Below are 26,615 nucleotides of genomic sequence, written 5' to 3'. Positions count from 1 at the left end.
ACAAAATGGGTTAGCAGAATCACTTATTAAACGCCTCCAATTAATTGCTAGACCCTTACTTATGAGAACAAATCTCCCAACCTCGGTTTGGGGCATGCTATTTTACATGCCGCAACACTTATTCGATTGAGGCAAACGAGTTACCATCAGTTCTCTCCTATGCAATTAGCTTTTGGCCAGCAGCCAAATGTTTCCCATTTAAGAATATTTGGGTGTGCTATATATGATCCCATTGCGCCACCTAATCGCACCAAAATGGGATCCCACAGAAAATTGGAAATATATGTTAGATATGATTCTCCCTCTATAGTGAGGTATCTTGAGATACAAACTGGAGATATATTTAAAGCCCGATTTGCGAATTGTCATTTTGATGAATCAAAATTTCCAACATTAGGGAGAGAGAATAAGCTTTCTGAAAAGGAACTTAATTGAAATGCATCATCCTTGATGTATTTAGATCCTCGATCAGGGCAATGTGAACTAGAAGTTCAAAAGATTATACATTTGCAAAGAATAGCAAATGAATTGCCTGATGCATTTTTCGATACAAAAAAGATAACCAAATCTTATATACCAGCAGAAAATGCCCCAATTCAAATTGATGTCACAGTTGGACAAATTGCCACAGAAGCAAATACACGCCAGAAGCGTGGCAGGCCTGTCGGTTCCAAAGACAAAAATCATCGAAAGAGAAAAGAGGTAAATACTATTCATGTTGAAAAAGACATAGTAGAGACACATGTAGTTGTCCAAAATTCTGATATAGTTTTCACGCCAGAAGACATTCAGGTACCTGAAAATTGTGAAAATGACAAGATCTCGATAAATTATGTCTTTACAGGAGAGAAATGGGACCGAAATAAGACAATTATCAATGAAATATTTGCATATAATGTGGCATTAAATATCATGAATGAAAGTAAGGATCTTGAACCAAGATCAGTCGAAGAATGTCGACAAAGGAATGATTGGCCAAAATAGGAAGAAGCCATGAAGGCTGAGTTAGACTCACCTGCAAAACGTGAAGTCTTTGGACCTGTAGTCCGTACATCAAAAGATGTAAAACCTGTTGGATACCGATGGGTATTTGTGAGAAAATGAAATGAGAAAAATGAAGTTGTACGCTATAAAGCCCGACTTGTGGCACAAGGTTTTTCACAAAGGCCCGGTATAGATTATGAAGGAACGTATTCCCCTGTAGTGGATGCAATAACATTGCGGTATTTGGTCAGTTTATCTGCATATCATAAACTGCATACGCATTTAATGGATGTGGTAACGGCCTATTTATACGGCTCATTAGATCGGGATATCTATATGAAAGTCCTTGAAGGACTAAAGATATCTAAAACATCCAATGAATATTCACAGGGGTTATACTCAGTTAAATTGCAAAGATCTTTATATGGTCTAAAGCAATCTGGACGAATGTGGTATAATCGTCTTACTGAGCATCTGGCAAAAAATGGATTCAAGAATGATGATATCTGTCCATGTGTTTTCATAAAGAAAACTGCATCTGGATTCATTATAATTGCTGTGTACGTTGATGATTTAAATATCATTGGGACTCCTGAAGAGATTCCAACAATTATAAAAACTCTAAAAGAAGAGTTTGAGATGAAAGATCTTGGAAGAACTAAATTTTGTCTCGACCTGCAGACCGAGCATATAAAAAGTGGGATATTTATTCATCAAACAATATACACAGAGAAGATCTTGAAAAGATTTTATATGGATAAGTCACATCCCTTGAGTACCCCAATGATCGTAAGATCTTTGGATGTGGAAAAATGATCAATTTCGTCCTAAAGAAGAAAATGAAGATATCCTTGGTCCTGAAGTACCATATCTTAGTGCCATTGGAGCGCTAATGTATCTTACTAATAATACACAACCCGATATATCATTTGCTGTGAATTTACTAGCAAGATATAGTTCATCTCCAACCAGAAGACATTGGAGTGGAATCAAACAAATCTTTCGATATCTTCATGAAATGGTTGATATGGGATTGTTTTATCCCTATGGATCCAAGTCACAACTAGTTGGCTATGTAGATGCTGGATACTTGTTTGATCCACATAAAGGGAGATCTCAAACAGGATACCTATTTACATATGGTGGAACAGCTATATCATGGAGGTCCACGAAACAGACGATTGCTGCAACATCCTCTAATCATGCCGAAATACTAGCAATTCATGAAGCTAGTCGTGAATGTTTTTGGCTCATGAGTTTGATCCAATATATTCTGTCATCATGTGAACTGATTGATCATAAGATAGCTCCAACTGTCCTATTTGAAGATAATACAACATGCACTGCTCAACTTTAAGGCGGATACATCAAAGGTGATAGAACAAAGTATATTTCTCCCAAATTCTTCTTCACTCATGATCTTCAAAATCAGGGGACAATTGATGTCCAACAGATCCGCTCAAGTGACAATCTGACAGATTTATTTACAAAGTCACTCTCAAAATCCTCCTTTAAAAGACTGGTACACGAGATTGGGATGCGCCGACTTCGAGACATCAACTGATGTCAACAAGAGGGGGAGACTGTACTCTTTTTCCCTTGGTCAGATTTTTTTCCCATCGGGTTTTTCTTGATAAGGTTTTTAATGAGGCAATCCCCATCACTGGAGAATATTGTACTCTTTTTCCTTCACTAAGATTTTTTTTCCACTGGATTTTTCTTTAGTAAGGTTTTAATGAGGCATAATCCTAAATGGTCATTTAAGGGGGAGTGTTGTGATAAGATAGCCTAGGTGGATGCCATTTTCCCACAAGGCTCAAGTTTTCAAGGAGAATCTTATTTAATGTAATTTGAAAAACTACTATCATATACGCTTATAAATATAGGATTTTGCCTCTGAAAAAAACACAAACCAGCAATAAACAAAATCAATTCCTTTTACATTCCAATACTTCTCTCTCTTTATATATATATATATTAATAAATACATATATAAATTATTGTTATTGAGCTAATTATATTAATACTAGAATCTTCTATTTATATATCTTTATTTTATATTTAGTATTTTTATTTATTTTACAACACTTTCCATTTTTTTCCCAATTATTTTGGTAAGTGTAATCTGTTATCTTTTAACATCTCTTGTATTTTTTGTGTCACTTAAAGAATGTATAATGAAAATTCACGCTTACCAAAATAATTGAAAATAAAAAATTGAGATCCATTCGTCCGCTCCATAAATGTGTTGTGTGTTGGATAATGCAAGATACGCAAACTTTTAAAACATTATCTTTAAAAAACTAATTTTAACAAATTACTTTTAAAAAGCTAAAATTTTACCCTGAGAAAACTATTTTTTCACATTTTAAGATGCACGATTATTTCCAATAAAGAACATATGCAAAAAACCACCGATAAAAAGAAAGGAAGACGCAAGGCAAGATTTCTCCCTACAAACATCCATTAGTAACAAAATTACAAAGAAAAGATAACGGTTCCTACATGTAAAGCAGCTAAGATACGTAAATGTTATTGTTACAATTCAAATACAGAGATGGGGCAATTCTAATACCATTACCAGTAAAATTCCCCAATCCACTAAAGCCGGGTCCTATATGGTGATCATCAGGACACAAAAAAGAAGCCTGTTCTCTTTAACAAAAACATGCCACCATAAAATAAATAAAGTTGCAAAATTACAACAAACAACTGATGTGGGTAAAATCATTGATGTCAGCAAAACAAAACCATGCGATTGCTAAGCTGCTTTTTAGCCTGTACATCCGCCATGAACACATTCTGAGTAGCCTTAACAGTCGAGGATGCTTGTCCAGAGCTTTGCTGCTTCCATTGTTTCACTTATCAAAGAAGGAAACATAGCAGGAACTACAAAGGACAGGGCCTGACATCTTTTTGTTTTTCTTTTTTCCCTTTTTTTTTTCTTTTTTTTTTCCTTTGTCAAATACATGATATACTCTCACTTCATCAAGTACTGTATCTAAGAAATGGGCCAAGCTGGTAATGGCAGATAACTAGATCCACTTCTCAAACGGCTTAATTAAAATTGTTAAAGTCACCTTAGAATCCTCAGCGGCTGAAAAACATGAAATCAGGGTGACTGACCTGAAGCAGTCTCAACCACTTGTCAGCCGCCTGTGAAAGAGAGGTAGCCACCTGGCGCTCATGTCCACCGTTTGGAGTCCACAGAGATCCTTTGAACTTGTATGAAGCAAGACCAAACACCGGTAAAGACATTTTAGGGGCACCATCTGTCTCAGTAGTATGTGACATTACAGGTGCCTGCACCCTTTGTTGTGTACCTGAAATACAAAAGTATTGTATATTTGTTAAGCAACCAATGCAACACATAAAAATGAATTTATTCAACTATCTCACACATGCAGGCATGCAGCACCTCAAATTTCTGTTCCAGGCAAACCATTTTCATGCACTGGTTACTAGCCAATACACTTGAATAGAAACAGTCACCAAGACGAAAACATGACTCTTTGTAGTTGAAGAAGAGAGCAAATAAAGAAACCCAACAACCCTTAATTTCAAAGGATGAAAGATAAAATATCACAAACTAAATATATAAAACAAAAATTACTAAAAATACAAATAAGCAGCAACATGTCAAGAAGTTCACTGGGTACTGCTGACAGATATAATGATCCATTGTGCTACTCAATAGTATGTCTCAAGAAGAAGAACACAGTTGGAGAATATCACAACTACCAGGTGCCTAGATAAGTAGATAGTAGACATATATATTCTGTCAATGGAAATGGGTGGTATTAGGCATGTGTCTATCCATAGCTGGGGAGATTCTAAAATAAATTCTGCAATATGTATAATAAATACATCACACTATTTAGGAGCTAAAGGATAAGAGACCAAAACTTTTGATTTTCTTAGTCTGTTTTTCCTAGCATGGAGCAATACACAAAGACTATTCTTTAATTCTCAAAACTTTGTTATAGAGCAAAACCAGTAAAGCAGAAAAGAAGAGGTGAAAAATCGCAGCTTACCTCCCACAGGTGTATAAAGAGAATGGTAAGTTAGAAAGCATGCATCAAGATCTTTCAAAGTTGGACCAGTGGGTATCCTGTAAATCGGATACCTACAAAGCAAAGCAAAATGATAGGTCAGCCCCTTGTGCACCTATCCATATGAAGAATGTCAAAAAAGCAAAGTTAAGCATACCATGCTACAGATATCCAACTTGACGATAGTATATCACAACTTCTCAGATTCACCAGTTCTGGAAGGCGGTAAGCAAGGTCCAATATCTATCCCACCACAAAAATTTCAATATAGTGAAAAGGCTAAACAAAACAAAGAACTATGTCCAACAGTCCAAGTATAACTGGAGAAGATAGCACTTATGAGGCAGGGTAGTTGAGTTAGCTAACCTTGTCAGACAAAGGCTCACGGCTGTAAGGAGGGTCTCTTTCAAGATACTCAAAAAGCAAATAGCCCTGAGAATTGACAGATTCACCTTCATCACTAGAAAAGCCATCATGTCGGAGTGTGTGGTGGTCTCTCAATGATAATCCACCCATTTGACGATTAATCTCATCTGGCAGGTGTGGATGATTCCGTTGCTCCCTCAAGTAATTCAATCCTCTCTCAGGTTCACAATCACTGCTACCTTCGCTACTTGAGTCCCTGAAATCACTGTCGCTGTCCTCACCTAGCAGCCTATCAAAGAAGGAAACAATTTTATTGTAAACTTTACGGAGACATAAGCACCAGTTAGGCACTTACAAATTGAGAAAAAGCGAACCAACTGGAAGCTAAGTACTAGCTAAAAGCATCCAACTAATGTAGAATGCTTAGCTATTCAGAAAGTAAGAATCAACACTAGAACTGAATATTAAATTAACCTTGCAACATACTTAAATCCATAACTTCTTGACATAAAATTTGCAATGTCTCTATCCAAAATGCCCCAATGTTTGGCCTTTATCAAGATTCACACCCTCCCAAAAGGTCATTAAAATTAATCTTCCAAACGAGGTCCAACGAAAGCAATACCTTGACTTTACAGAAGGCTTCCCACTAGTGTAAATTTGAATTCCAGAAAGATAGGGAACGTAATATTGAACAACACTCTCATTCCCGTTTAATACAAGCGGTACACCAGCACCATATGCGCTCCACTCCCTGAAAGATTCCCACAAGTCACCAAGAACAAAGTAAGGCTGAGACTCCACATCGCACGCCTTAAAGCCTCTCATCATGGTCCTCTGCAATATTCAATTCACAATCAAAAAAGGAAAGACAAGCAAATGGCTAAAAACAAAAACAATGAAGAAGGAGAATCAAATACTTAAACCACACTAAAATAGAGAAAAATGAAACGTGTAAAAAGTAAAAATTACGCATCATTTACTAGCTTACTTCTTGATGGATGAGAAACTCACTTCTTCTTTCTATTCATTGATCCCATTCAGACCTCCAAAATGTTACTACTTATTGTCACACCAGCCACTAAATCCATCCGTTACAAACAACGACAATACTACAATAAATAACTTAGTTAAAGAACGCGATTTCTTCCCTAACCCAGCTACAACTATTAAAAGTTCCAGCAAAACTTGCCAGCTAGTTACTGAAAACTAACCTTAGAAAGATACTGAGCAGGCACAGAGGGCGTGATCGCCTGCAAGAACCGCTCTAGATTGCTCAACCGCTTCTCGGCAGCCTCACACGACGGCACCGCAACAACCTTCTTGGCCTCGTCCGACACGACCCGGTTCTCGGGCTCCCGAACCGAATCCGCGGATTTATCCCGAACGGACGACCGGCTCGACGATACGTCACTTTGAGCTCTGCGAAGCCTATCGCTGTCTACAGCGCCTTGGAATGAGCGGCGAGGCCTGACCGGCGCGTGGAAGCGATCGTCTCCGCGGGCACGCCCAAAGTTCAAGCCAGTACCCAACATTCCTGTACGCAGAAAAAAAAAGGGAAGTTTGGTGGAGCTGAAGTGTGGTCAACGGTGTCAGGAGAAGGAGGAGTTGGGATTATGGAGCAATTGGATTAGATTGAGGATCTGTGAGGAAAGAGGGGGCGGCGGTGGTTGTTGGTTGTTCTAGGGTTTTGAGGATTGAGGGTTTTGGTTGATTGAATCGGAAGACGGGGGCGGTGGGGGGTTGAGTTAAATAAGAGAGGGAGTCAGAGAATGGATCTGGTTGTTGGTGGAGGGAGGGAAGGGGGGGCAAAAGGGTAATTTTGAGCAGGGATCGAGAGAGGGAGGAAGAGCACAAGCCAACGCAGAATAAGAGATTGATTGAAGGAATGAACGAATGAATGAAAGGCGAATCGGAGAACGAAGCGAATTAGCAAGGTATGGAGGAAATGGAAAGAAAGAGACACACGACCCCCAGGCTTTGAATATATGGATGGATGGCCAACCACGAACTAAGCATTTATTTTTTTTATTTTATTAATTTAGTTAATATACTATTTTTTGAAAATTAAAATGAATATATTTGAATTTATGCATATCCTTTAACAGTCAACTGAAATTAGCTTATATTTTTATATTTTAACTACGTATTTTAGAATATTAGTTAACGAATATTTAGAAAAGAACTTCAAATTTTAGTTTTGCTTTACATGCTCGCCTGTGAATGTGTCAATTCCGAGCTAGCACTTAGCACACACTGTTTTCATTACAGGGAATTTTGCACATGCCACTCTGATATGATTTCTTTCATTCATGTATATTATATGGTGAGCTTACTACAACTGATACACTATAATATTTTATATAATAATATAATACTGAATGATATTATTATTATCAAGTGCTCTTTGAACATGACCGGGCGCAAGTTGAATAAGAATTTTACATTTTATGTATAATATAATATCCGCTAGAAAGCAAAGAAAATATATGTCTAAAATTATTTGAATCGCAAAAAGACAAACATTGCCCCTTAGATCTGAAAAATACGGTAGGTTTATGTGGGTAATAAAATGTTTTGATGGAGGGTAGTTTAGAGAGGAAAGATGGCGGGCCATGGTGGAGAAAGGGGTGTCTGCTATTGGTTGAAAGAAAATTATTCGGATTAGCTGCGAAGGAGGTGACAAGTGTGGTTGTACGAAGTAGATGATGGGCACGTGTTACTCACATCTCATGCACTCACATTGGGGAGGCTGTCTTTTTTCTTATCTTATCCCCTTTCCAAATTTCTCATTAGTAAACTAAAAATTTTCCGGTTTTGAATTAGTTTATCAAAACCGATATCAACTGGTTTTTTTTATAGCATTTTTAATTAATAAATTATATTTTTATGTTATGTATTATGATATATAAAAAATAATCAATAAAAATATGACTTGATAAGTATGATGCATCTAAATATAAGTTAATATTTAAAATGATTTCTAAAATATAATTTTTGATTTAATTTGGTCTTTCAATTTTTAATTAGTTTAATTTGTATCCTAAAATTTTAAGGCATAACGCAAGTTGATTCTTTCGTCTAATTCCATTACCGAAGAGACTATGTACCACCTAAATTTCACCACATATCTTTTCTATGGATAATAATTCTACCTCTTCTATTTTTGACTCTTCATCTTTACTATTCTCAAAATTAAACAAAGTCTAAGAATTTGAAGTCATCTTCCTCTCTCAAATCATAACTTTTTTCTTTCAACTCGTAACTTCGTCTTTTCTAGTAGTACCGTTATTTTCCTCCTCAAACCGTCATAGCCTTCCCTCCAATCCATCGCAGCACCTCTGTCTAATCATTTCTCATCGTTGCTCATTCATCATGCCGCCATTTGTATCTTTGAACTCGTTGCACTGCTGTGTCTGTCCCTAAAATTCTTATCACATCGTTGTCTTCTTCTGTTGCGCCGCCGTCTCCCTCTCTCAACCTTTTCCTCGCCATCCTCACGATTCAACATAATGGTACTTCATTTTCTGCTCAGCATTTCTATAACTGTTTTTCTTTTTTCATTAATTTTTGTCAAGTATTCAGGTTAAGATTTTGATTTTGTTTAATTTTTGTTGATTGGTACTAATGGTTTGATTTAATTGTTCAAAATTTATAATTTTTTAGTTTTATTTGGTTTAAGTTCCTCTTCTAAAGTTAACGACGTAGAAGATCTGGCAAGAGGCGCGACAACGATAGCGAACATGCATTAGTGGTGAACAACTTAGGTAAGTTTTGATGGTGTGGTGATGTTGAGCAGTGAGCTCACTCCCAACAATTTGTGAGGGGCCGAAAATGAGAGAGATTGGGATATAGGGGTAATGCTTCAAAGAGATTGAACCAAGTGTCAATTAAATGTGACACGTCATCTTTTCTGTGACGAAAGACGAAAGTGTTAATTTGAGTCACGCCTTAAAATTTTAAGGATACAAATTAAGTAAATTAAAATTTAAAAGGCTAAATTGAGTTCAAGATCAAAATTTAAAAGTCATTTTAAGTATTAGCTCGTGCAAATATATAATATAAATAAAATAATTTTTATGATTTCACTTTTGTATTATTTTGAGATTTTTATCAAAACATTAGAAATAATATTAATTTTTTTTTATTTTTATAATGATTGGTATACAATTAAATCTTGATTAAATAATTAAAAATAAACAATATATAAAAATTTTGAAAAAGTCTACGGAAATAACTCTATATGCAATTTAGCAGTCAATTTAAAAAAAAAATATGATTTTAAAATTTTAAAAACAAGTTTTATGTTTAAAAGATACGTGTTCTCTCATCTCATTCACCTTTTTTTTTTTCTCTCCATCCACGTCTCCTCTAGGGATGACAACACCACCCGAATCCGCGGGTAATTACCCGCCCCGCATCGCGGCGGATTTTTAGCAGGACGAGTTCTTGAGAGGGGCGGGGCGGGGTCGGGTTTAGATAATACCCGCCCTTACCCGCTCCGGTATATATATAATATATATAATTTTAATATATAATATGTATAATATATGTAAAATAATTAGTAAATGATTAATAATATTGTATCGTATTTAGATTTTTACTTTAACTTATGTTATGTATGTGATGGTGGTTATATAAATTTTAAAATTTTATTTTATTTATTGAATTTTAATAATTATAGGGGCGGGTAGGAACAAGGCGGGTTAGGGTTCAACGTTTTACTACCTGCGAGTAGAAGCGGGACAGGTTCTATGCAGATTATTGTACGGCGGGGCAGGGTCAGGTATAGCAAAAACCCGCCCGTTGCCACCCCTAGTCTCCTCCTCCTCCTCTTTTTCGAATCACTTTTACAAGTTCTTGTACAATAATTTTAAATATTTTTTTGTTATGTTTTAAATTTTTTTTAGATTTTGAATATTCTTTTTACAATGATTTTGAACGTTTCTTTTATTTAGTTTTAGATGTTTCTTTTATTATATTTTGGATGCTTTTTTTTCTTTTGGTTTTGAATCTTTTTGAATAAAAAAATATCCAAAAAATCAAAACATAACAATCTTCAATATTTAAAAGCTAACATCCAAAACTACAAATAAAGCAACATCCAAAATCTCAAAAAATTTTGAATCTCCTTTTTTCAAATGGTTAAATAAAAAATCTAAGAAGAGAGATTCACAGTAGATTGTAAACTTTTGAGACTTCACAATGACAATAAAATAATGTGCCATATTTCTTCACGGCATTCTCAAAATTCTGCTATCGATGGTTATGTGTGAAGGTGAAGGAAGACGAACACGACGAAAAGGCTGACCACATCAGAAAGAGACGCACCAAAGAGGGGCAATGACATAACGGATAGAAACAAGAAATCGACGGACCGAAGCGAACGCACAATGGAGAGAAGTAATGGCGCAGTAGAGAGAAGCACACACATGATGAAAGGAAAGAAAGCTGCGTAATGAGACTTTTTTTTTATGGAAGAAAAATATGAGAGAAAAATGAAGTGATTAAAGTTTAAGATGACTTTTGTTTTTTATGATAATAAAATTATTTTTTGGAATGAATTACATGTTTTTATCGTTTTTTGATTTTTTTTTTCAATCCAACTAATAGTGGATATTTTAATTAGTTAGTTAGTAGACTTTTTCAAATAGTTATTTGACATTTTAACAATTTTAAGTTTCGATTTCTTTATATATGATTATAAGATTTGGATCCTTTAAAGTTTGAATTTTATTTTAGAGAGTAAAGTGTGATCTTTTACTTTTGAATAGTTTCTCCTTTATATTTATTATTGGTCCTACCTATAAAATTAATGGTGAGAGATCACAGTTTACTCTTTAAATTCAAATCCATGATTATATGGTCTACATGTATTTCTCTAACTTAATACACTTAATACTTGTTCAAATAGATACAAAGTAGTGTGTATAAATTAATTTCTCATTTTCTTTGGTGTAAGAAAAGAATTTTAGAATTTATATTAGATTTAATTCAAATAAACTGATAATGGAAGCAACATGGCGGGACGCTAAGAAACGCAAACGCAGCATCGCAGCGCGTGTAAGAACGTCCAAAGGTTGGTGCCTTGGTGGGGTTGTAAATAAATAACTAAATACTAAATAGTTGCAGAGTCACATCGCTTTGTTTTGTTTGACTTGCCAAGCTGATCATGATAGATATATTTGTATTCCAACGGTGATTATTGATTAGGTCTTATAAAAGATAAATATTGTATATTATATTTATAAATATTTTTTATTTTATTCTTAAAAATAATGAAATAAAAATAATATATATATATATATATATATATTTTATAATATACATAGAAATCATATAAATGTTATTTCTCATTATAAAATATAAAATTTTTTAAAATAAATTAATATAGAACAGACATATATACACTGAATTGTTTTAAACAAGATTAAATTACACAAAATTGATCTTTATACTTTTATAAAAATTACAAATTCGTTTCTACACTTTAAAATTTGTAATTAGATCCTAAAACAAAATTAAATTTTATAATTTAGTTTATACCGTTTAAACAATGTTTGATTTAACAGAATACTCGTCAGCATATTCGCTATTTTAAACATGTGAGTTGTACGTGTTTGATAGTAGGGACTAATTTGTAATTTTAGTAAAAATATAGTGACAACAGTGACTGTCCAAGATGCTGCGGAGAGGAAGAGACTGTGCTCCACACTTTACGTGATTATCCCTACATCCGTACGATATGGATTAACATAGTAAACAGAGATTCACATAAAATTTTTTTCTTCCAATCCTCTCAAGAATGGCTTAATATATTAACCTTTCCTTGGTCTCTCGAAAGCAGGATGGGACTCCGTGACCCATCATCTTCGTCACAGCATGCAACATAGCCTGAAAATGTAGAAATGATCTCATTTTCAGGGATGAGACTCTGTCGAACAATCAACTTCACCAAATGATAAGAAAAATTGCAGAAATTATAGCATTACTTTGAGCGTAACAGAGCATAGTAGTAGCTTACTAAATCTTACCAGAGAGGAGATTGTCGGATGGAAGGTGCCAAATTGGGGATGGACTAAATTGAATGTAGGTGGGTCAGTCATTCATCCTGGTAGTAGAGGTGCCTGCGGAGGTATTATTAGGGATTGGGTTGACTGCACGATTGCTTATTTCACTATGAACATCGGAGCCTGTACCATAACCATGGCTGAACTATGGGGCTTCTATGTTGGGATTAAGCTAGCTTCTAAGCTAAGGATCGCGAAATTAGTGGTGGAATCAGACTCTAGATGTGCTGTAACGCTGGTTCAAAAGGCGTCTCCGGAGAGCCATAGTAGTTCTTCCCTCATTCGCTCGATTAAGGAGCTTTTGGCAAAGGTGAATAAGGTAGAAGTAAGACATATCTATAGGGAGGTCAATTTCTGCGCGATGCTCTCGCTAAATTGGGTCAAGGAGAAGCTCCTGAAATTAAGTTCTTCGAGCATCCCCCTTTATACTTGTTTCGCCACCTTCTTACTGATGCAAGTGGTGTTAAATGTGAAAAATTGGTAGTTATCTAGTTTTTTTTTTTGTTTCTTTGGGCCCTGTGCCCCGTTACTCAAAAAAATTTGTATAATTTAACCATTTAAAAATGACAAAAGATTTCCTAAGCTATTTGAACCCACCCTACCCCTCCCCAGCTCTCTCGCTCTCACTTTTTCACTTTTCAAAACAACACCTTACCCCAGCGCTCTTTGTCTCTCATCTATGTCCACCGCATCTGTGCTCACGAGTCCAGTCTCGCCTCCTTTTTGTAGTTGTTGAACTCCACTTTGACGGCGTTGGTGCCTTTGGCATAACTGCGTAAGAGGCGAAAGAATCTGCACCCATATTGGATTGCTCTCTGTATGTGGAGAAGCTCTTGACGACGTCGTTTTCACCACTGGCGTAGTTCGAGAAAGTGTTGGTAGGGTTGTTTATGTCCACGTCGTACCCTTTGAAAATGTCGTTGCCGGCGTTGGTCAAAGTAGTATGTGAACCCAAGGTTAAGGACGTAGACACCGGGGGCGTAGCCGCGAAAATCACTGCCTCCTCCTGTGGCGCTGGAGCCGTAGGTGTGGAAGGATTGGTCGACAACATTATCGTCGGTGGCGTAGCTATTGAAACTCTTGGAATGGTCGACGAAGTTGCGGCCGTAGTAGCGGAAGTCGTTGACGGGGATGTTGGCGTCGTCGGAGTACTTCTTGAACGCATCGGAACCACTGGGTCGACTCGTTCCATAGTTGGTGAAGTTCTTGTCCCTGTAGCCGGCGAAATTGGCGTCCTTATTGTGCTTCTTGAGTGAGCCTCTAAGGTCCGAGAAGTATAGGAGGTTTGCGGCGGCGCAAAATTCTGGGAGGCGGAGAGTGCGATTCCGCCTCGGGAGCCGGCGAGTTTTGAGAATGCGGCTGACCTATGGCGGTGGTGGTTCAGGGTGGTAATGGAAAAAGAACAAAAACGCTAAAAAAAGGAGAAGAAAAAAAAAGAGTATTATGATAAATATGCATTTTTTTTATGGTAAATGTCAATGAGAATCTAACTACAAAATTATATTTTGTACAGGAACTTAATTATAAACTTTTAAAATGTAAAAATTAATTTACAATTTTAATAAAAATATAAGGATCAACTGTGTAATTTAATTTTTAAACAAGTTGTACTTACATATTTATTCTTTCTTAGTATTATATAAATTACTGTAATTATTTGAGAGGTTTATAATTCGTACAAAATTCACCCATTTATAATGATTTATAAATTATGAACGAATTGAGAAAACTCATTTTACACATAAATTATTGCACGATATTAGATTTTATGGTTTGTTCATAAAGGCTAATATTCTACAATGATTTTTGAACAAAATTTTACCTTTCAAATTATATATAAATCTTTATAAAGTAGTAATTTTTTTATTTTGTTAATAAAATTCACTAACCTGCAATGATTTTCAAAAAGACTGTCCTTATTAGTCGTTAGCTATTTTATTTATTTACTGTGTGTTATTAATATTAAGAACACGTTTTTTTTAAATTCTACAAAAATATTTTATTAAGTATTATTAAAAATATAATTTTTATTTTTCTGAGACATTAAATTAATTAAAAAATTTTAAAAATATTATTATACTATTAAAATATATCTTTAAAACATAAGATAACTAAATTATTGTTTATTTTAGGCACAAATAAAAAAGAAGATATTAGCAAAGGACATAAAATGAAATTATGCGAATAAAATATAAAAGAAACATTCTATTATATAAATTAAAATTGTATAAAAAAAGGGTATATAATTTTTTTGTAATTATTTTTTATTATATTATTACTGTTTAAAATGTGAATCTTAATTTTTTCAACTAGTATTTCATCTCATAAAAAAATTTATAAATTTATATTTTTACCATACAATTGATCAATATAAAAACATGGAAGGAATAAGGATATGTATATAAGTTCAAGAAAAAAATGAATTCTCTCTAATTTGTTTAACATTTAAAAAAATAAAATATAATCTTTGAACTTTAATTCTATAAATGAGACAAAAAATATAAAAAAAATAAAATAAAAGATAAGATTAAGCACTCTATCTAATTCTTTTTCCTTTGAAAAGAATCCACTTCCCCTTCAAGAATTGGAGTAGATGAGAACGAGTTCTTCTTGGTACTTGTGTTAATGTTGAGCTTGAACGTCACTTTGATGATGTACAAAATGTTACAAGAATCATTGACTCATTGCCACAAAAAAGAGCCCTATTATGTAGAAAAAAAATATAAGAATTTATAAAGTTCGATATTAACTCATAGGAATTCATAATAATCTCCGATTATGACTTTATATGAACTAAACTCAGATTAAATAATAAGCACATTAAACCATGAGAAAAGAACATAAAAGTCGTCCATGTGAGACTCTTGGTAGAAATTTAAGTGTAATTTTTATATAAAATTAATTGTTAAAAATTATTAAATAATAATTTAATTAAGTTTATTTTTTAATATCAATTTTATATAAATACAAATGAGTATGAATTTAGATAAACGTTTTCTCATAAAATCAGTTTCTTAAAAAAATACCGAAGAAAGTCCGCTCACATCACACGCAGATAAGTCTTATCTCTCAATCTCAATGATAATAATAATAATAATCATGAAAATTTTATCGCTCAAATATCCGTGTCATGTTTTTGTTATTTTAGTTAAAAAATATTATCTATTATTTTGCGTATATTTTTATGTATTTTAAATATAAAAAATTTATATATTAAATTTAATTATTAAAATTAATCATTAATATATTTGTGTATAAATACATATATAGTTTAGTTTATTTTTAATGTGTATTTATATTTTAATATATATTTTATTTTATTTTTTACTAAAAATAGGAATATTCGAACCAACAACCTCTTAAATGAGTATTAGAAGACTATGCCATTTGAGTTATAACTCGTTGACAACATGTATTTTATAGCATATTTATTTTAAATAAAACAAAGAAAGTTTTTCGTAATTAAATCGAAATATTTGGTGGTGAATTATACAGCAAGTTCGTGTTGATCTTATCTTCAACGAAGGGGATGGTAGCTTAGTGAAAATGTATACTCTGTATCATAAGTAGCAAGTCTTTTTTGTTTTTTTCCCCTTCAATAGGAGACATGATATAAGCACATCATTAATTGATTAATGTGATGCGGTCCATATTTAAAGAAAGAAAAGGAAATAGAATTAGAATTGACAGAGAGATATTGCTTTGTGTGAGAATTATTTTAAAAAGCAAGAGTTAAATAGAGTTGTTCCTGTAACTCAAATTCGTACAGGGTTGGAGGATTTGTTGAACTCACAGAATGCGATTATGGAGCCCATATATCAAACCAATTCAGTCCAAGTTTTTTAACTAATGCTAATTATACAATTAAAATTCAGCATACAATCAATAATTTCTCTAAAAAGTTAAAAATGTTCTGATCTTTATTCCTCCGGCAACAAGCCATAGATCTACCTCATGGAAACCTAGACACTAGACTTATATGACATGTTAACTACCAAAACTCCACTCATGGAAAATATACATTCACGGGTCTTTCCTTTTCGTTATTTTGGTTGGTTCCATTAAATAAAATTGCAGATTCGGTACTGATCCGTCAATTGACTATAACTAGACAGGTAAATCTATAAATCGAAATCTAGTTAAAATTAAATACACACGTACTATATAAGAGTATGTAGAGAGTATGTATTTTGCTTTCCTAACAGATTTATTCTATAAAATCAAATAACTACGTGCCAATCCAAATAGATACAGTAATCTCGCCGTAAATTTTTCTAAACAAAATCACTAAAACATAGTTACGAGATAATTAACTAAAGCTCCGTAAAGTAGCTTTAAAAATACTTATAACCGTCCTAAACACAAATTTATAAATACAAGTGACTCACTAGATCACAGGTATACTATTCATTCTGAGTAATTTGATATACTAACTTAAGTGTTGAAGTATCATCTCTCTTATCCAAAGAAAAGCGAGTCCGAACACCAGAAAAACGAACTATACCTTGGAGTCGGCCACTCACACAAAAACAGGTACAATCAACATCGATAATTAATATAGTTTTAATCAAGCTTATATTTCTAATTAATTAATAAATTCTATAGAGTTTATTATAGTCTCAAGTTATTTTTTTGGTGACTATAGTCTCAAGTTATTTGACTCAAGTTATTTGATAATACATCACACTATACTCGTAATAAAGGGTCAATTGCATGACGTGACCATTGTACATTTCATAATGTCCATACAGTAATAATTTTGCAAACACCGACTAATCTGGTACACGAAATAAATAAATAAATAAAATAGAAAATCCATCAAAAGGGACTTGGGTGTTTTTTGGGGCAACAATTCGTATAATTTGCGCTTAGTTTTATATAATTAATGGAACTGAAAACACATATAGGGGGAAGATCCACAAGATCGGTGCCTTGTGATCCTTGAAAATGACTCTTCTTTTGATACATTATTAACTTATTAAAGCACCAGTTTAATTTTTTTTTCACTAAATTTCAATAACCAATTATATGTATGACTTTTTAATTCATATTTCACCATTCATCATAAACTAAAATGGAGCCTAAAAGAAGGCAGATACACACACTATACTCTCTTTGAAATCATGTGTGAAGCATTGAAGCATTACAACAACAAAAGGATCTAGGATCTTGATCTTGGCCTATTTCAAATATCAACCGCAGTTGCATGAGAACACATGTCACGACGAAGACACTATGCTTCTGGCAGATTATGATCATGATCAAAAGGTGGTCAATGGTCACGAACCTACCACCATTTCACGTTTCGGTACACAATACATGTTTTCCAAAACCCTCATATTTGTAAAAATCAGCAATTTACTAATTAATATGCACTACTCATGTATTGCTGAGATCGTATAAAAATTAAAAATTGAGGTCCTGCATCATTTTTTCCCTTTCTCCTAATGTGACACCAACGTTTGTTAGGGATCAGAGATGTGGACAAAAATGTAGTCATCAAGACTATAAAATATTTTTAAAAAAAATGAGTAAATAAATCAAAACCCTTCAATTATTTATCCCACTTTCCAGCAGCCTTGTAATCTCCCATTAAAACAAACCAAGGATAGAGAACCATTACACGTCTACAAAGAAATACAAGTAAATTATCATTTTTTATAGATAAAACAAGAGTTTCAATTGACAAAAATATTCAAATATTAAATTTTTGTTGACTCAATTGAAAAATTATCAAATATTTTCAAACTATATCTTCTATTATCTTCAACCTTATAGAATTCCTCAATACAAGTATATATACAACCTAACCTTTCAACATCTTACATCCACATTTATTAACTAACCCCCATTCCACCACATCCACCATGAACCAACCCAAAATAAAACTCAAACCCTGCATTGTAAAGTAGTTTTTTTTTTTCTTTTGGTGATGTAAAGTAGTATTAACGGCTCATCCTTAAACGCTCTTTACTAAGTATGGAGTGCTGCACACCTTATGAATTTGTTAAATCTAAACTCTTTATTTATTATATTTTATTTGAATAGTCTGGATTTAAAAAGGTAACCTGTTAATCAAGTTAATCATTTTTTTACAAGTTTTAGATTTTTTTTTGTAAGTCTGAGATATTGGACTGAAGTCAAAATAAAAAAATAGTATATAAATATTAAAAACAACATGTCTGTACAAAAAAAGAAGTTATTGGACTTTAAAATTAAAATAAATAATACATAAAAAATAAGTTGAAAATTCATGTACTAAAACTAGAAAAAAAGATATATTAGAATCTTAAAAAAAATAATATTAAATATATATTATGTATATAATATTAAAATTTAAATAAATTTTATTTTGTGTGAAATAAAATTATAATATTAAATATAAACACAATGATAAAAAAATTTGTGTTATATATATATTATGTATATAATATTAAAATTTAAATAAATTTTGTTTTATGTGAAATAAAATTATAATATTAAATATAAACACAATGATAAAAAATTTTGTGTTATATATATATATTGTGAGAAACAAAATTAAAACATTAAATACGAACAGAATGATAAAAGATTTTGTATTATATTAATTTAATTAAAAAAATATATATATACAACGTAAAAAGTAAACAAACATATAATAATTTTATTTTGTGTGAAAAAAAAATTCATATAATTTTTTATTAACAATTTTTTATTGAAATATATCATTTTATTATATTTATAATATATTATTTGGGATAATTATATTATTTTAGTTAATATATATTATTTAAAAAAATTTAAAATTTATTATTTTGTATTAAGAATATTATTAAAAATATATTATTAGTTTTTCTTAAAATAATACTTTTTTTTCTTTGGTTCAAATACTATGACAATAAAATTTTTTTACATAACTGCGTCTACTCAATAAATATTATATTCATTTATTTCTATATTGTATGTAAAATAAATAATTAATGTTTAAAAAAATTAATAAAAAAGAAGTATTCTTTTTTTTTTTACCAATTCTTAGGTGAATATAGAAGCTATGTCATTTGAACTATAATTCGTTGGCAAAGAAAGAAATATTCTTAATTATATATTAAATAGAATAATTATTTATTAGGCTCATTCTTATACAAATAAAAATTTTTATTAGTTTTATATCTGTAATATTTTATACCAATTGTCTTCAAAATTTAATTATTTTTTGAATAAATTAATAAAAAATTAATACAAATAATTGTTTAAATATAATTGTATTTTAATTTTTCATTCTATTACGTACACGTTGGGTTGAGGATAATTTGAAATAAAAGATAATATACTGGTTGTAACTGTCATGTATTTGCTTTGACTGCGTGGCTAGACAGAACAATAATGGAAGCATCTGCTAGCAAATAAAACAATGAAAATACTTGAAGACATTACATCAACAATAACAGAACGAGCGAAAAACATTAATTTATTATTATTGTTTTGTGTCATACATCTAGTGTTTCCATTGAGATTCGAACCCGGTATGAGTGAGGCACAACATATGCCATTGGTACAAGCTTTCAACCACGAAACATTAATATATATATATATATATATATATATTTTTTTTTTTGGTCAAGTAGATTGGACAAACCCCAATCTTAGGTATTACACCCATGTATTACACACTCACACACCCTATATGGGTACACTACTAATATGGGTTCTATATTCTTCACAAAGGATGATGATGCCATTGAACCAAGGCCTCGGCTGCAACATTAATTTATTTAAAAATAAAATAAAACACCCCCTAGTTGTCACCCTACTAAGGCCCAGTTAATTTTTTTTTTGTTAGCGAAGCAACTTTTCTAGGCTTATGCTTTTTTAGAAGTTCAGAGAGGACTATTATTAATGACAAAAAAAATTGGACTTTTTTTAGGCTTATGACAAAAGGAAAATGCATAGTTAAAAGTTAAGACTTAAGAAAATGAAATTTACCTGAAATGGGATGTGTGTAAATGGGTTTAGTAAAAGGGTCGTTCTACTGTATAAATTTGAGTTCCATATAGATGTACAAAAATTCATGTATGTTTGGCACATTTGTTGTTTCTTCTTCTTTTATGTGCGATGTACCAACCTGTCTCTGTTTAGCAATAGGAGTGCATTAGGAACCTAATTTGAGCCAAGTCAAAGCTAGAAAATTGGACGGGGTCTGTTTTGGTTGGGTTGGTATTGGGCCAAAATATGCGTTGGGCCAAATGGATTGTTCGGTGATGATAGCAAATGGGTTGTTTTCTGTTGTTGGGTTCCACGGGTAAGGTATTTTGCAAGGGAGGACTTGCCTACGGTTTGAACAAGCATGGGGTGAATTTCGGGTCGGGTCATCATAAGTTATTTGAAGAATTTAATGGGGAGAAATTCAGTGAGGGGAATCAAGAAGAATTAGGTGGTTAATAAAGGAAGAGTGTGATAGATTGGTTAGAACCGTAAATACCAAGAAGAACATACTCCCGCTAGAAATAAGCTCAGGGATTCCTGGAAGGGTGTTTCGAGGGCTCATTGCTTTTGCCATGGGATCCATTACAATGGTGGGACTGTAGGGGTGATTGACGACGCATTGTTTAGTTTGGGATTGTTGTGGAATGAACAAATCGGGAAATAGCATCGACGGAGCTATAGGTAAGTGTTTTTTTTCCATGGGTTTAGTATGAAAACCTTTTAGGTGAACTTTGATTTGGATTTTGTGGATGCTGCTTATTGTAATTGGATGTGGTTGTTGAATACGTAGTGCGATGTGGTTATAAGTTCATGGGAAGCATAAGGACTGTGGGTTTCGTATTTAATGTTGCAACGACTTTCTGTTAGGTTATATATTTATTTAGAATGTTTAGAATTTGATTAACCTGCATTAATGTTAAATTTGGTTTTATTTGTAAAGTAAAGTGGTTAAGAAGTTTAGCATTTTATTCACCTGCATTAATGTTATGTTTTGTTTGATTTGGAACGTAAGTTTGGTAAGAAATTTTGACTCCTTACGTGATAAATGGCGATAATAAGATTCTTGTCCGAACCGGTGTATATTTTGCTAGAGAAATGAAGTAGTTATTCGAGAGATTCATTTTGTTTACGTTGTTTACGGATGAGAATATTGACTTTTATTCGTTTATGTTTTTGTATGATCGGTTGTAGTTCCTGCAAGTATTAGATAACTATGACGCGTACATTAGTTCTTGTAGATGCATAAATGTTAGCCTACACCATTCTTCAACCAAATTGTAGTATGTGTGGATTGTCATCGATGTGTTTCGTCTTATGGTTTACTCGAACCAATAGAAATAAACATATCAATTGTATTATTCATGAATCTAACCTTGATTTTGTCTCATTATTACATCTTCCACTCTTTCGTAACTTCTACTGAATCGAAAACGTTCTCCCTCCTCTAGATCGGATATCTATTTAAAGTTTTCGCTACAAACTCGAAATATCCTAAGGACCAAATGCTTTCTGATTTTATATTCTACGCGTCACCAACACTAGTCTTTTTCAGCATTCAGTAATTATAGCGCCAACCAGCGATGGACCCAGAAAAATTTAGATTTCGGAGCAAAAATAATATACGAAAATAATAAAAAATATTAACGTCAGTATATTTACATATTTGAATCTTAAACTATATTATTTAGTCAATTTTTTAATAAATAAATAGAATCAACACATCTAAACTGTATCTAAGCTGTATTAACTTCAAAATATTTGTAAATCTCAACGTTTTGTCGATATTGCACGAATTATACATTTATTATTAATACCGCAGTGCCTATTCAGGTATTTAATATTTGTTAAATCATATCTTTATTCATTATTTTTTAAATAATAAAAAAATAATTCATAACGAGTATACCAAAAAACAACTAGTTACTACTAAATAAAGTAAGTTTTGAGTGTTGACCAAACTTTTTCTTCTTCCCAAATCTTATTCTAATCTATATTTTTTTAGGCACATATATTCTTTCTTTTCTTTTTTTTTTTTTTGGTTCATTTGGGTCATACATTCTTAAATTATCTATTCTTACATTACGCTTTTAAGCTATCCCTTTAAACCATAATACCCCCTACAGCCCACCGTCATCCAAGACCTTATATAGAATTCATTATATATAAGCCCAATCCTTGCAAAACCATGCGCTGCTCCATCTTTACAAACGGAGCCATCACCATTCCAGCGTGAGCATGTAAGCTTCGTGGAAGCTTCTTTAGACACCGTTCTGTACACCATTAGAAGCTGCTTCCCCTTGCATTGCATATGGACACTAGTCAGCATCGAGTTACTCACTCCAATGAAAATATCTGTATTATAGCATCTGTACACTATAATTTTTCTTAGTAAAAAGGTCAAAGATAGTGTGAAGGTGTCTAAGTATTGGTTCACAGATTTAAGACGATAGTTGGAGTATCTACAAAGGACTTAAATACTGAAGCCAACAAAAGTTTAAATAGGATAAATATAGAAAGGATGAAAAATACCTAAAGTACTTGAAGTATTTATAAAGTAGGATTGAATGATTAATGACTTGGTGGGTAGGGGGAGTTTTTACTTTTTTTTTTGACCTGGCCTTGGGCCAGAGAACTGACTTGACCCGAATAATCAGAATCCAAATTACCCCGTAACTCAACCTACATAGAGCCCCACCCAATTCCTCTCTTCATCGTTCTCCGTCTCTGAAGATCTTCATTTGTTACCGGAGCTTCTCCTCATGAAACTGGACGCTTGTTGCATGGAGCTGAGGCCAAGTACCTCCATCCTCGACCTTGGCATCGACTAGAATCCGAAGACGTTGCCTGTTTAACCCTGCCATTACCGCACCACGCTGAAGCCACACCTCCCCGAATCTGAGAAGCATGATCCTCATCTTCAATGGTGACCCCTTTTCCTCCTTCACCTTCTCTCCCACCATTCGCCAAATTGCCTATTATTTTATTGTCATTGGATCACAATCGCCTAGGTATTGAAACTCCTCGTGCTTCAGCAATGATGTGGCTCCCACCCCTCTCCTCCCGCCATGCCTTCCGACATGCAATGAATCTCTCGGTGCCTCCTCCTTGGTCCTTCCTCCCCATCTCAATTGTTTCCTTGAAGATCCTGTTGGTAGTCTCGTGCGTTGCTGTTGCTTGAATCTACTCATCTACTTCAGCTTCTTCCCTATCCCAGGTTTTTGCTTCCGCCCTCCTAGGTAACACCTCTTCTATGTGATATCTTTGATGGCTAGTTGGAATTGAAACCGCGTTGATTTGGTTCAGTATACTATGTTTTTGCTAAAGTGCTATGAATCCTGCTTCTGTTCTGATTGTTTTCCTAATTTGAATAGGTGGATTAACTGTCCACTATCTCTGTAGTTCATTCGCCGCTGCCATCGCTGTCAGTTGGCGAGTTAAATTGTTGCCATCTCTTGGAGTCCAGGTAGCTCCCACATCTGGAGCCTCATCCAGCAATTGGAGAATGTCTTTGGTGATTGCGTCTGCTTCTGCCATAGGCACTTTTACCTGAATTGCTTGAACCAGAGGTAAGCAATCCATTTCAATAATGCATTTTGCTAGCTAGAGATTTTTAATAAAAAAAGTGCCTCTCTATATGCTTGAGCTTCTGCTGCTAATGTTGATACTGTTCTAAATGTTGATGTTGTCCAAGTGACAATTTTTCCTTGCTAGTCTCTGACTACCACTGCTGAAGCTGCCGTGCCTGTTTCCTTGTGGAAAGCCGCATCTGTATTCATCTTCAACCAGTTGTTGGGCGGAGGCCTTCAGGTAATTCTCTTCATCTCACCGCTCCTGCCTACCCGTGATCTAATTTCATTATTAATTCCCTTTGTTGCATTGTGAAATTCTGTTGCTAGATACTCTGAAATGATTATTACTTTTTCTGGAGTGATTTTTAATTACTGGAATATGTGTTGATTCCTCGCTTTCCATATGCACCAACATACACATCACAAGTTGCACAAAATTTTTTCCTGCTCCTTCTCGGTCTCCCTCTTGATCTTTTCAATTGTATCCATCATCCATTTCCCAAAGGATCTCACATTATAGACCGTAAATACAATTTGTAGGCTAGATCTGAACCACACCGCTCTGGTCTACGGGCACAATAATAAAACATGTTCGATAGTTTCATCCTCTTGACATATACTGCATGAGGGTGTTTTTGCTATTTTCCGTTGATGTAAGTTTGCATTCATTGGCAAAATTCTATGCACTACTTTTCATAAAAACATTCTTACCTTTTGTGGCACCGGTAACCTCCAAAGTGTCTCCCAAACCTCCCTCAAATTCTAACTTGTTGAAGCTTTGCTAACTTTACTCTCCTCATTTGCATCTTTCTCCTCCTTCGCAGAGTGGTAACCTGTTCTCACTAAGTATTGTCCATCGCTTCTATACAGCCAAACAAAATGATCCCTTCTATTGATCAAACTGATGTGTGTTTTGAATATTAATTCAGCTATGTTACCAGAAAATATCTCTTCAATTTTGTTCGCATCCCAACCCTCCCCATCTCTTATCAACTCGATCACTCTTCTAATTTGTCCTTCTCAGTATTGATTCTTTGTCCTGATGCCTCCGTATATTTGTTAATAATCTGAATGAGTTGATAAATTTTTTCTTTTTGCGCCTCTGCAAAAATTATACAATCATCAGCAAATAATAGATGAGTGATGACCGGCGATGTTGGAGCTAACTTAATTCCTGAAATTAGATTATCCATCATCGATTTTTCCATGAGTATAGTAAAGCTTTCAATAGCCAAAATAAAGAGATATTGTGATAGAGGATCTCCTTGTCTAAGACCTCTTTGGGGGTTGATCTTGATTGATAATTTTTCATTTATTTTGAACCTATAACTAACACTTTTCACATAGCTCATCATCAACTTCACCCATTCATTACTAAAACTGAACTCTTCCATGACCCTTTCCAAAAAATTCCATTCCAATCTATAATAATCCTTATTGATGTCCAATTTAATGGCTATGTCTTTGCTTCCAAGATTTCCCCTTTTTGTTTCATTTGTGAAAAGCTTCTTGCACTATTATTATATTATCTTGTATGAGTCTTTCTTTTACAAAGGCACTTTGAATCGGAGATATAATAACATCTAGCACTTTTCTTAACCTCCCCACCAAAACCCTAGTTATAATCTTGTACACAAAATTATAGCAGCTTATCGGTCTAAGGCGATTCAAGCTTTCCGTTTGACTCATTTAGGAATTAAAACAACAGTTGTCTCATCTAAATCTTCCGGTATGATACTATTTTTAAAAAATTGTTTAACCACTCCACACACTTCTTTACTCAATATATCCCATGTTGCTGAAAAAAAAACCCATTTAATCCATCTGGACCTAGAGCTTTTAATCCACCAATACTAAAAGCCGCCTCCTTAATTTTCTCACCATTGATCTTTGCCATTAACTCCTCATTCATCTCTCTAATGACTCTCCTAGGTATTTCTCTTACACACTCCTCCAAGTTCCTAGCCCCTATAGAGGTAAACAACTTAGTGAAGTGTCTTTCTACTAATCTCATCATATTTTTCTCTCCTTGTATTCATTGTCCTATCTCATCTCTCAATTTTTCAATTCTATTCCTATTTCTTCTCTGAATTGTTGTTGCATGAAAGAAAACTGAATTTTATCACCCCATTTTAACCATTTCAGCCTTGATCGTTATCCTAATATTTATCTTCTTGCTTCTAAAGCTCTGAGATTTGACTTTTCAGTTCACTCTCTCTCCTCAGATCTCTTTCCAACATATTGGATTCCTGAATGTGTTGTAACTCTATTTTCTTTCTTTCAATTTCTTTATCTGCTCTCTTAAACTTCCTTCTACTCCACTCTATCAACTCCCTCTTGCATCTCTTTCTCTTTCTTATGAATTGATTCCAACAATTTCTATTCCCGTCATCCAATTGCCAATTCCGCTTGATCACCTCTTTGCACTCCTCATGCTCTGTTTAAAATGCCTCAAACCTGAAATCTTTTTTTATTCGAACTAACGGCTGTGTTTTCAAAATTAATGCACAGTGATCCAAACTTACAGTCGGAGAAGCTTTCAAAATAACATTCTGGTTTATTTGTAGCCATTTCAAATTTACTAACACCCTATCTAGTCTTTCCCTAGT

The 26,615-nt window shown here is 33.5% G+C and overlaps 1 protein-coding gene across 1 annotated transcript; it reads right to left on the bottom strand.

The window, feature by feature from the left end:
* Nucleotides 1-3,430: 3,430 nt before the first annotated feature.
* Nucleotides 3,431-7,720, bottom strand: LOC112775519 (uncharacterized). The gene is made up of 6 exons (XM_025819178.3): nucleotides 6,617-7,720; nucleotides 6,028-6,239; nucleotides 5,403-5,691; nucleotides 5,194-5,279; nucleotides 5,019-5,110; nucleotides 3,431-4,307 (listed from the first exon to the last, which is right to left on the bottom strand). The coding sequence occupies exons 1-6, from the start codon at nucleotides 6,935-6,937 to the stop codon at nucleotides 4,075-4,077; spliced, it is 1,233 nt and encodes a 410-aa protein (XP_025674963.1). The 5' UTR covers nucleotides 6,938-7,720; the 3' UTR covers nucleotides 3,431-4,074.
* Between the last annotated feature and the right edge of the window lie 18,895 nt (nucleotides 7,721-26,615).

The sequence above is a fragment of the Arachis hypogaea genome, chromosome 19 (genome assembly GCF_003086295.3).
Source record: "Arachis hypogaea cultivar Tifrunner chromosome 19, arahy.Tifrunner.gnm2.J5K5, whole genome shotgun sequence".
Lineage (NCBI taxonomy): Eukaryota > Viridiplantae > Streptophyta > Magnoliopsida > Fabales > Fabaceae > Arachis > Arachis hypogaea.
Note: the sequence above shows the minus strand (reverse complement) of the source record. Positions and strands in the feature narration are given on the sequence as shown.

Bases quoted from the DNA above. Each gene is read 5' to 3' on its own strand.
- LOC112775519 (XM_025819178.3), bottom strand. From the start codon at position 6,937: ATGTTGGGTACTGGCTTGAACTTTGGGCGTGCCCGCGGAGACGATCGC. The intron at 5,692-6,027 runs GTATTGCTTTCG...CTTCTTTGATAG, and splicing joins AAGCCTTCTGTAAAGTCAAG to GCTGCTAGGTGAGGACAGCG. The intron at 5,111-5,193 runs GTATGCTTAACT...TTTGCTTTGTAG, and splicing joins AGTTGGATATCTGTAGCATG to GTATCCGATTTACAGGATAC.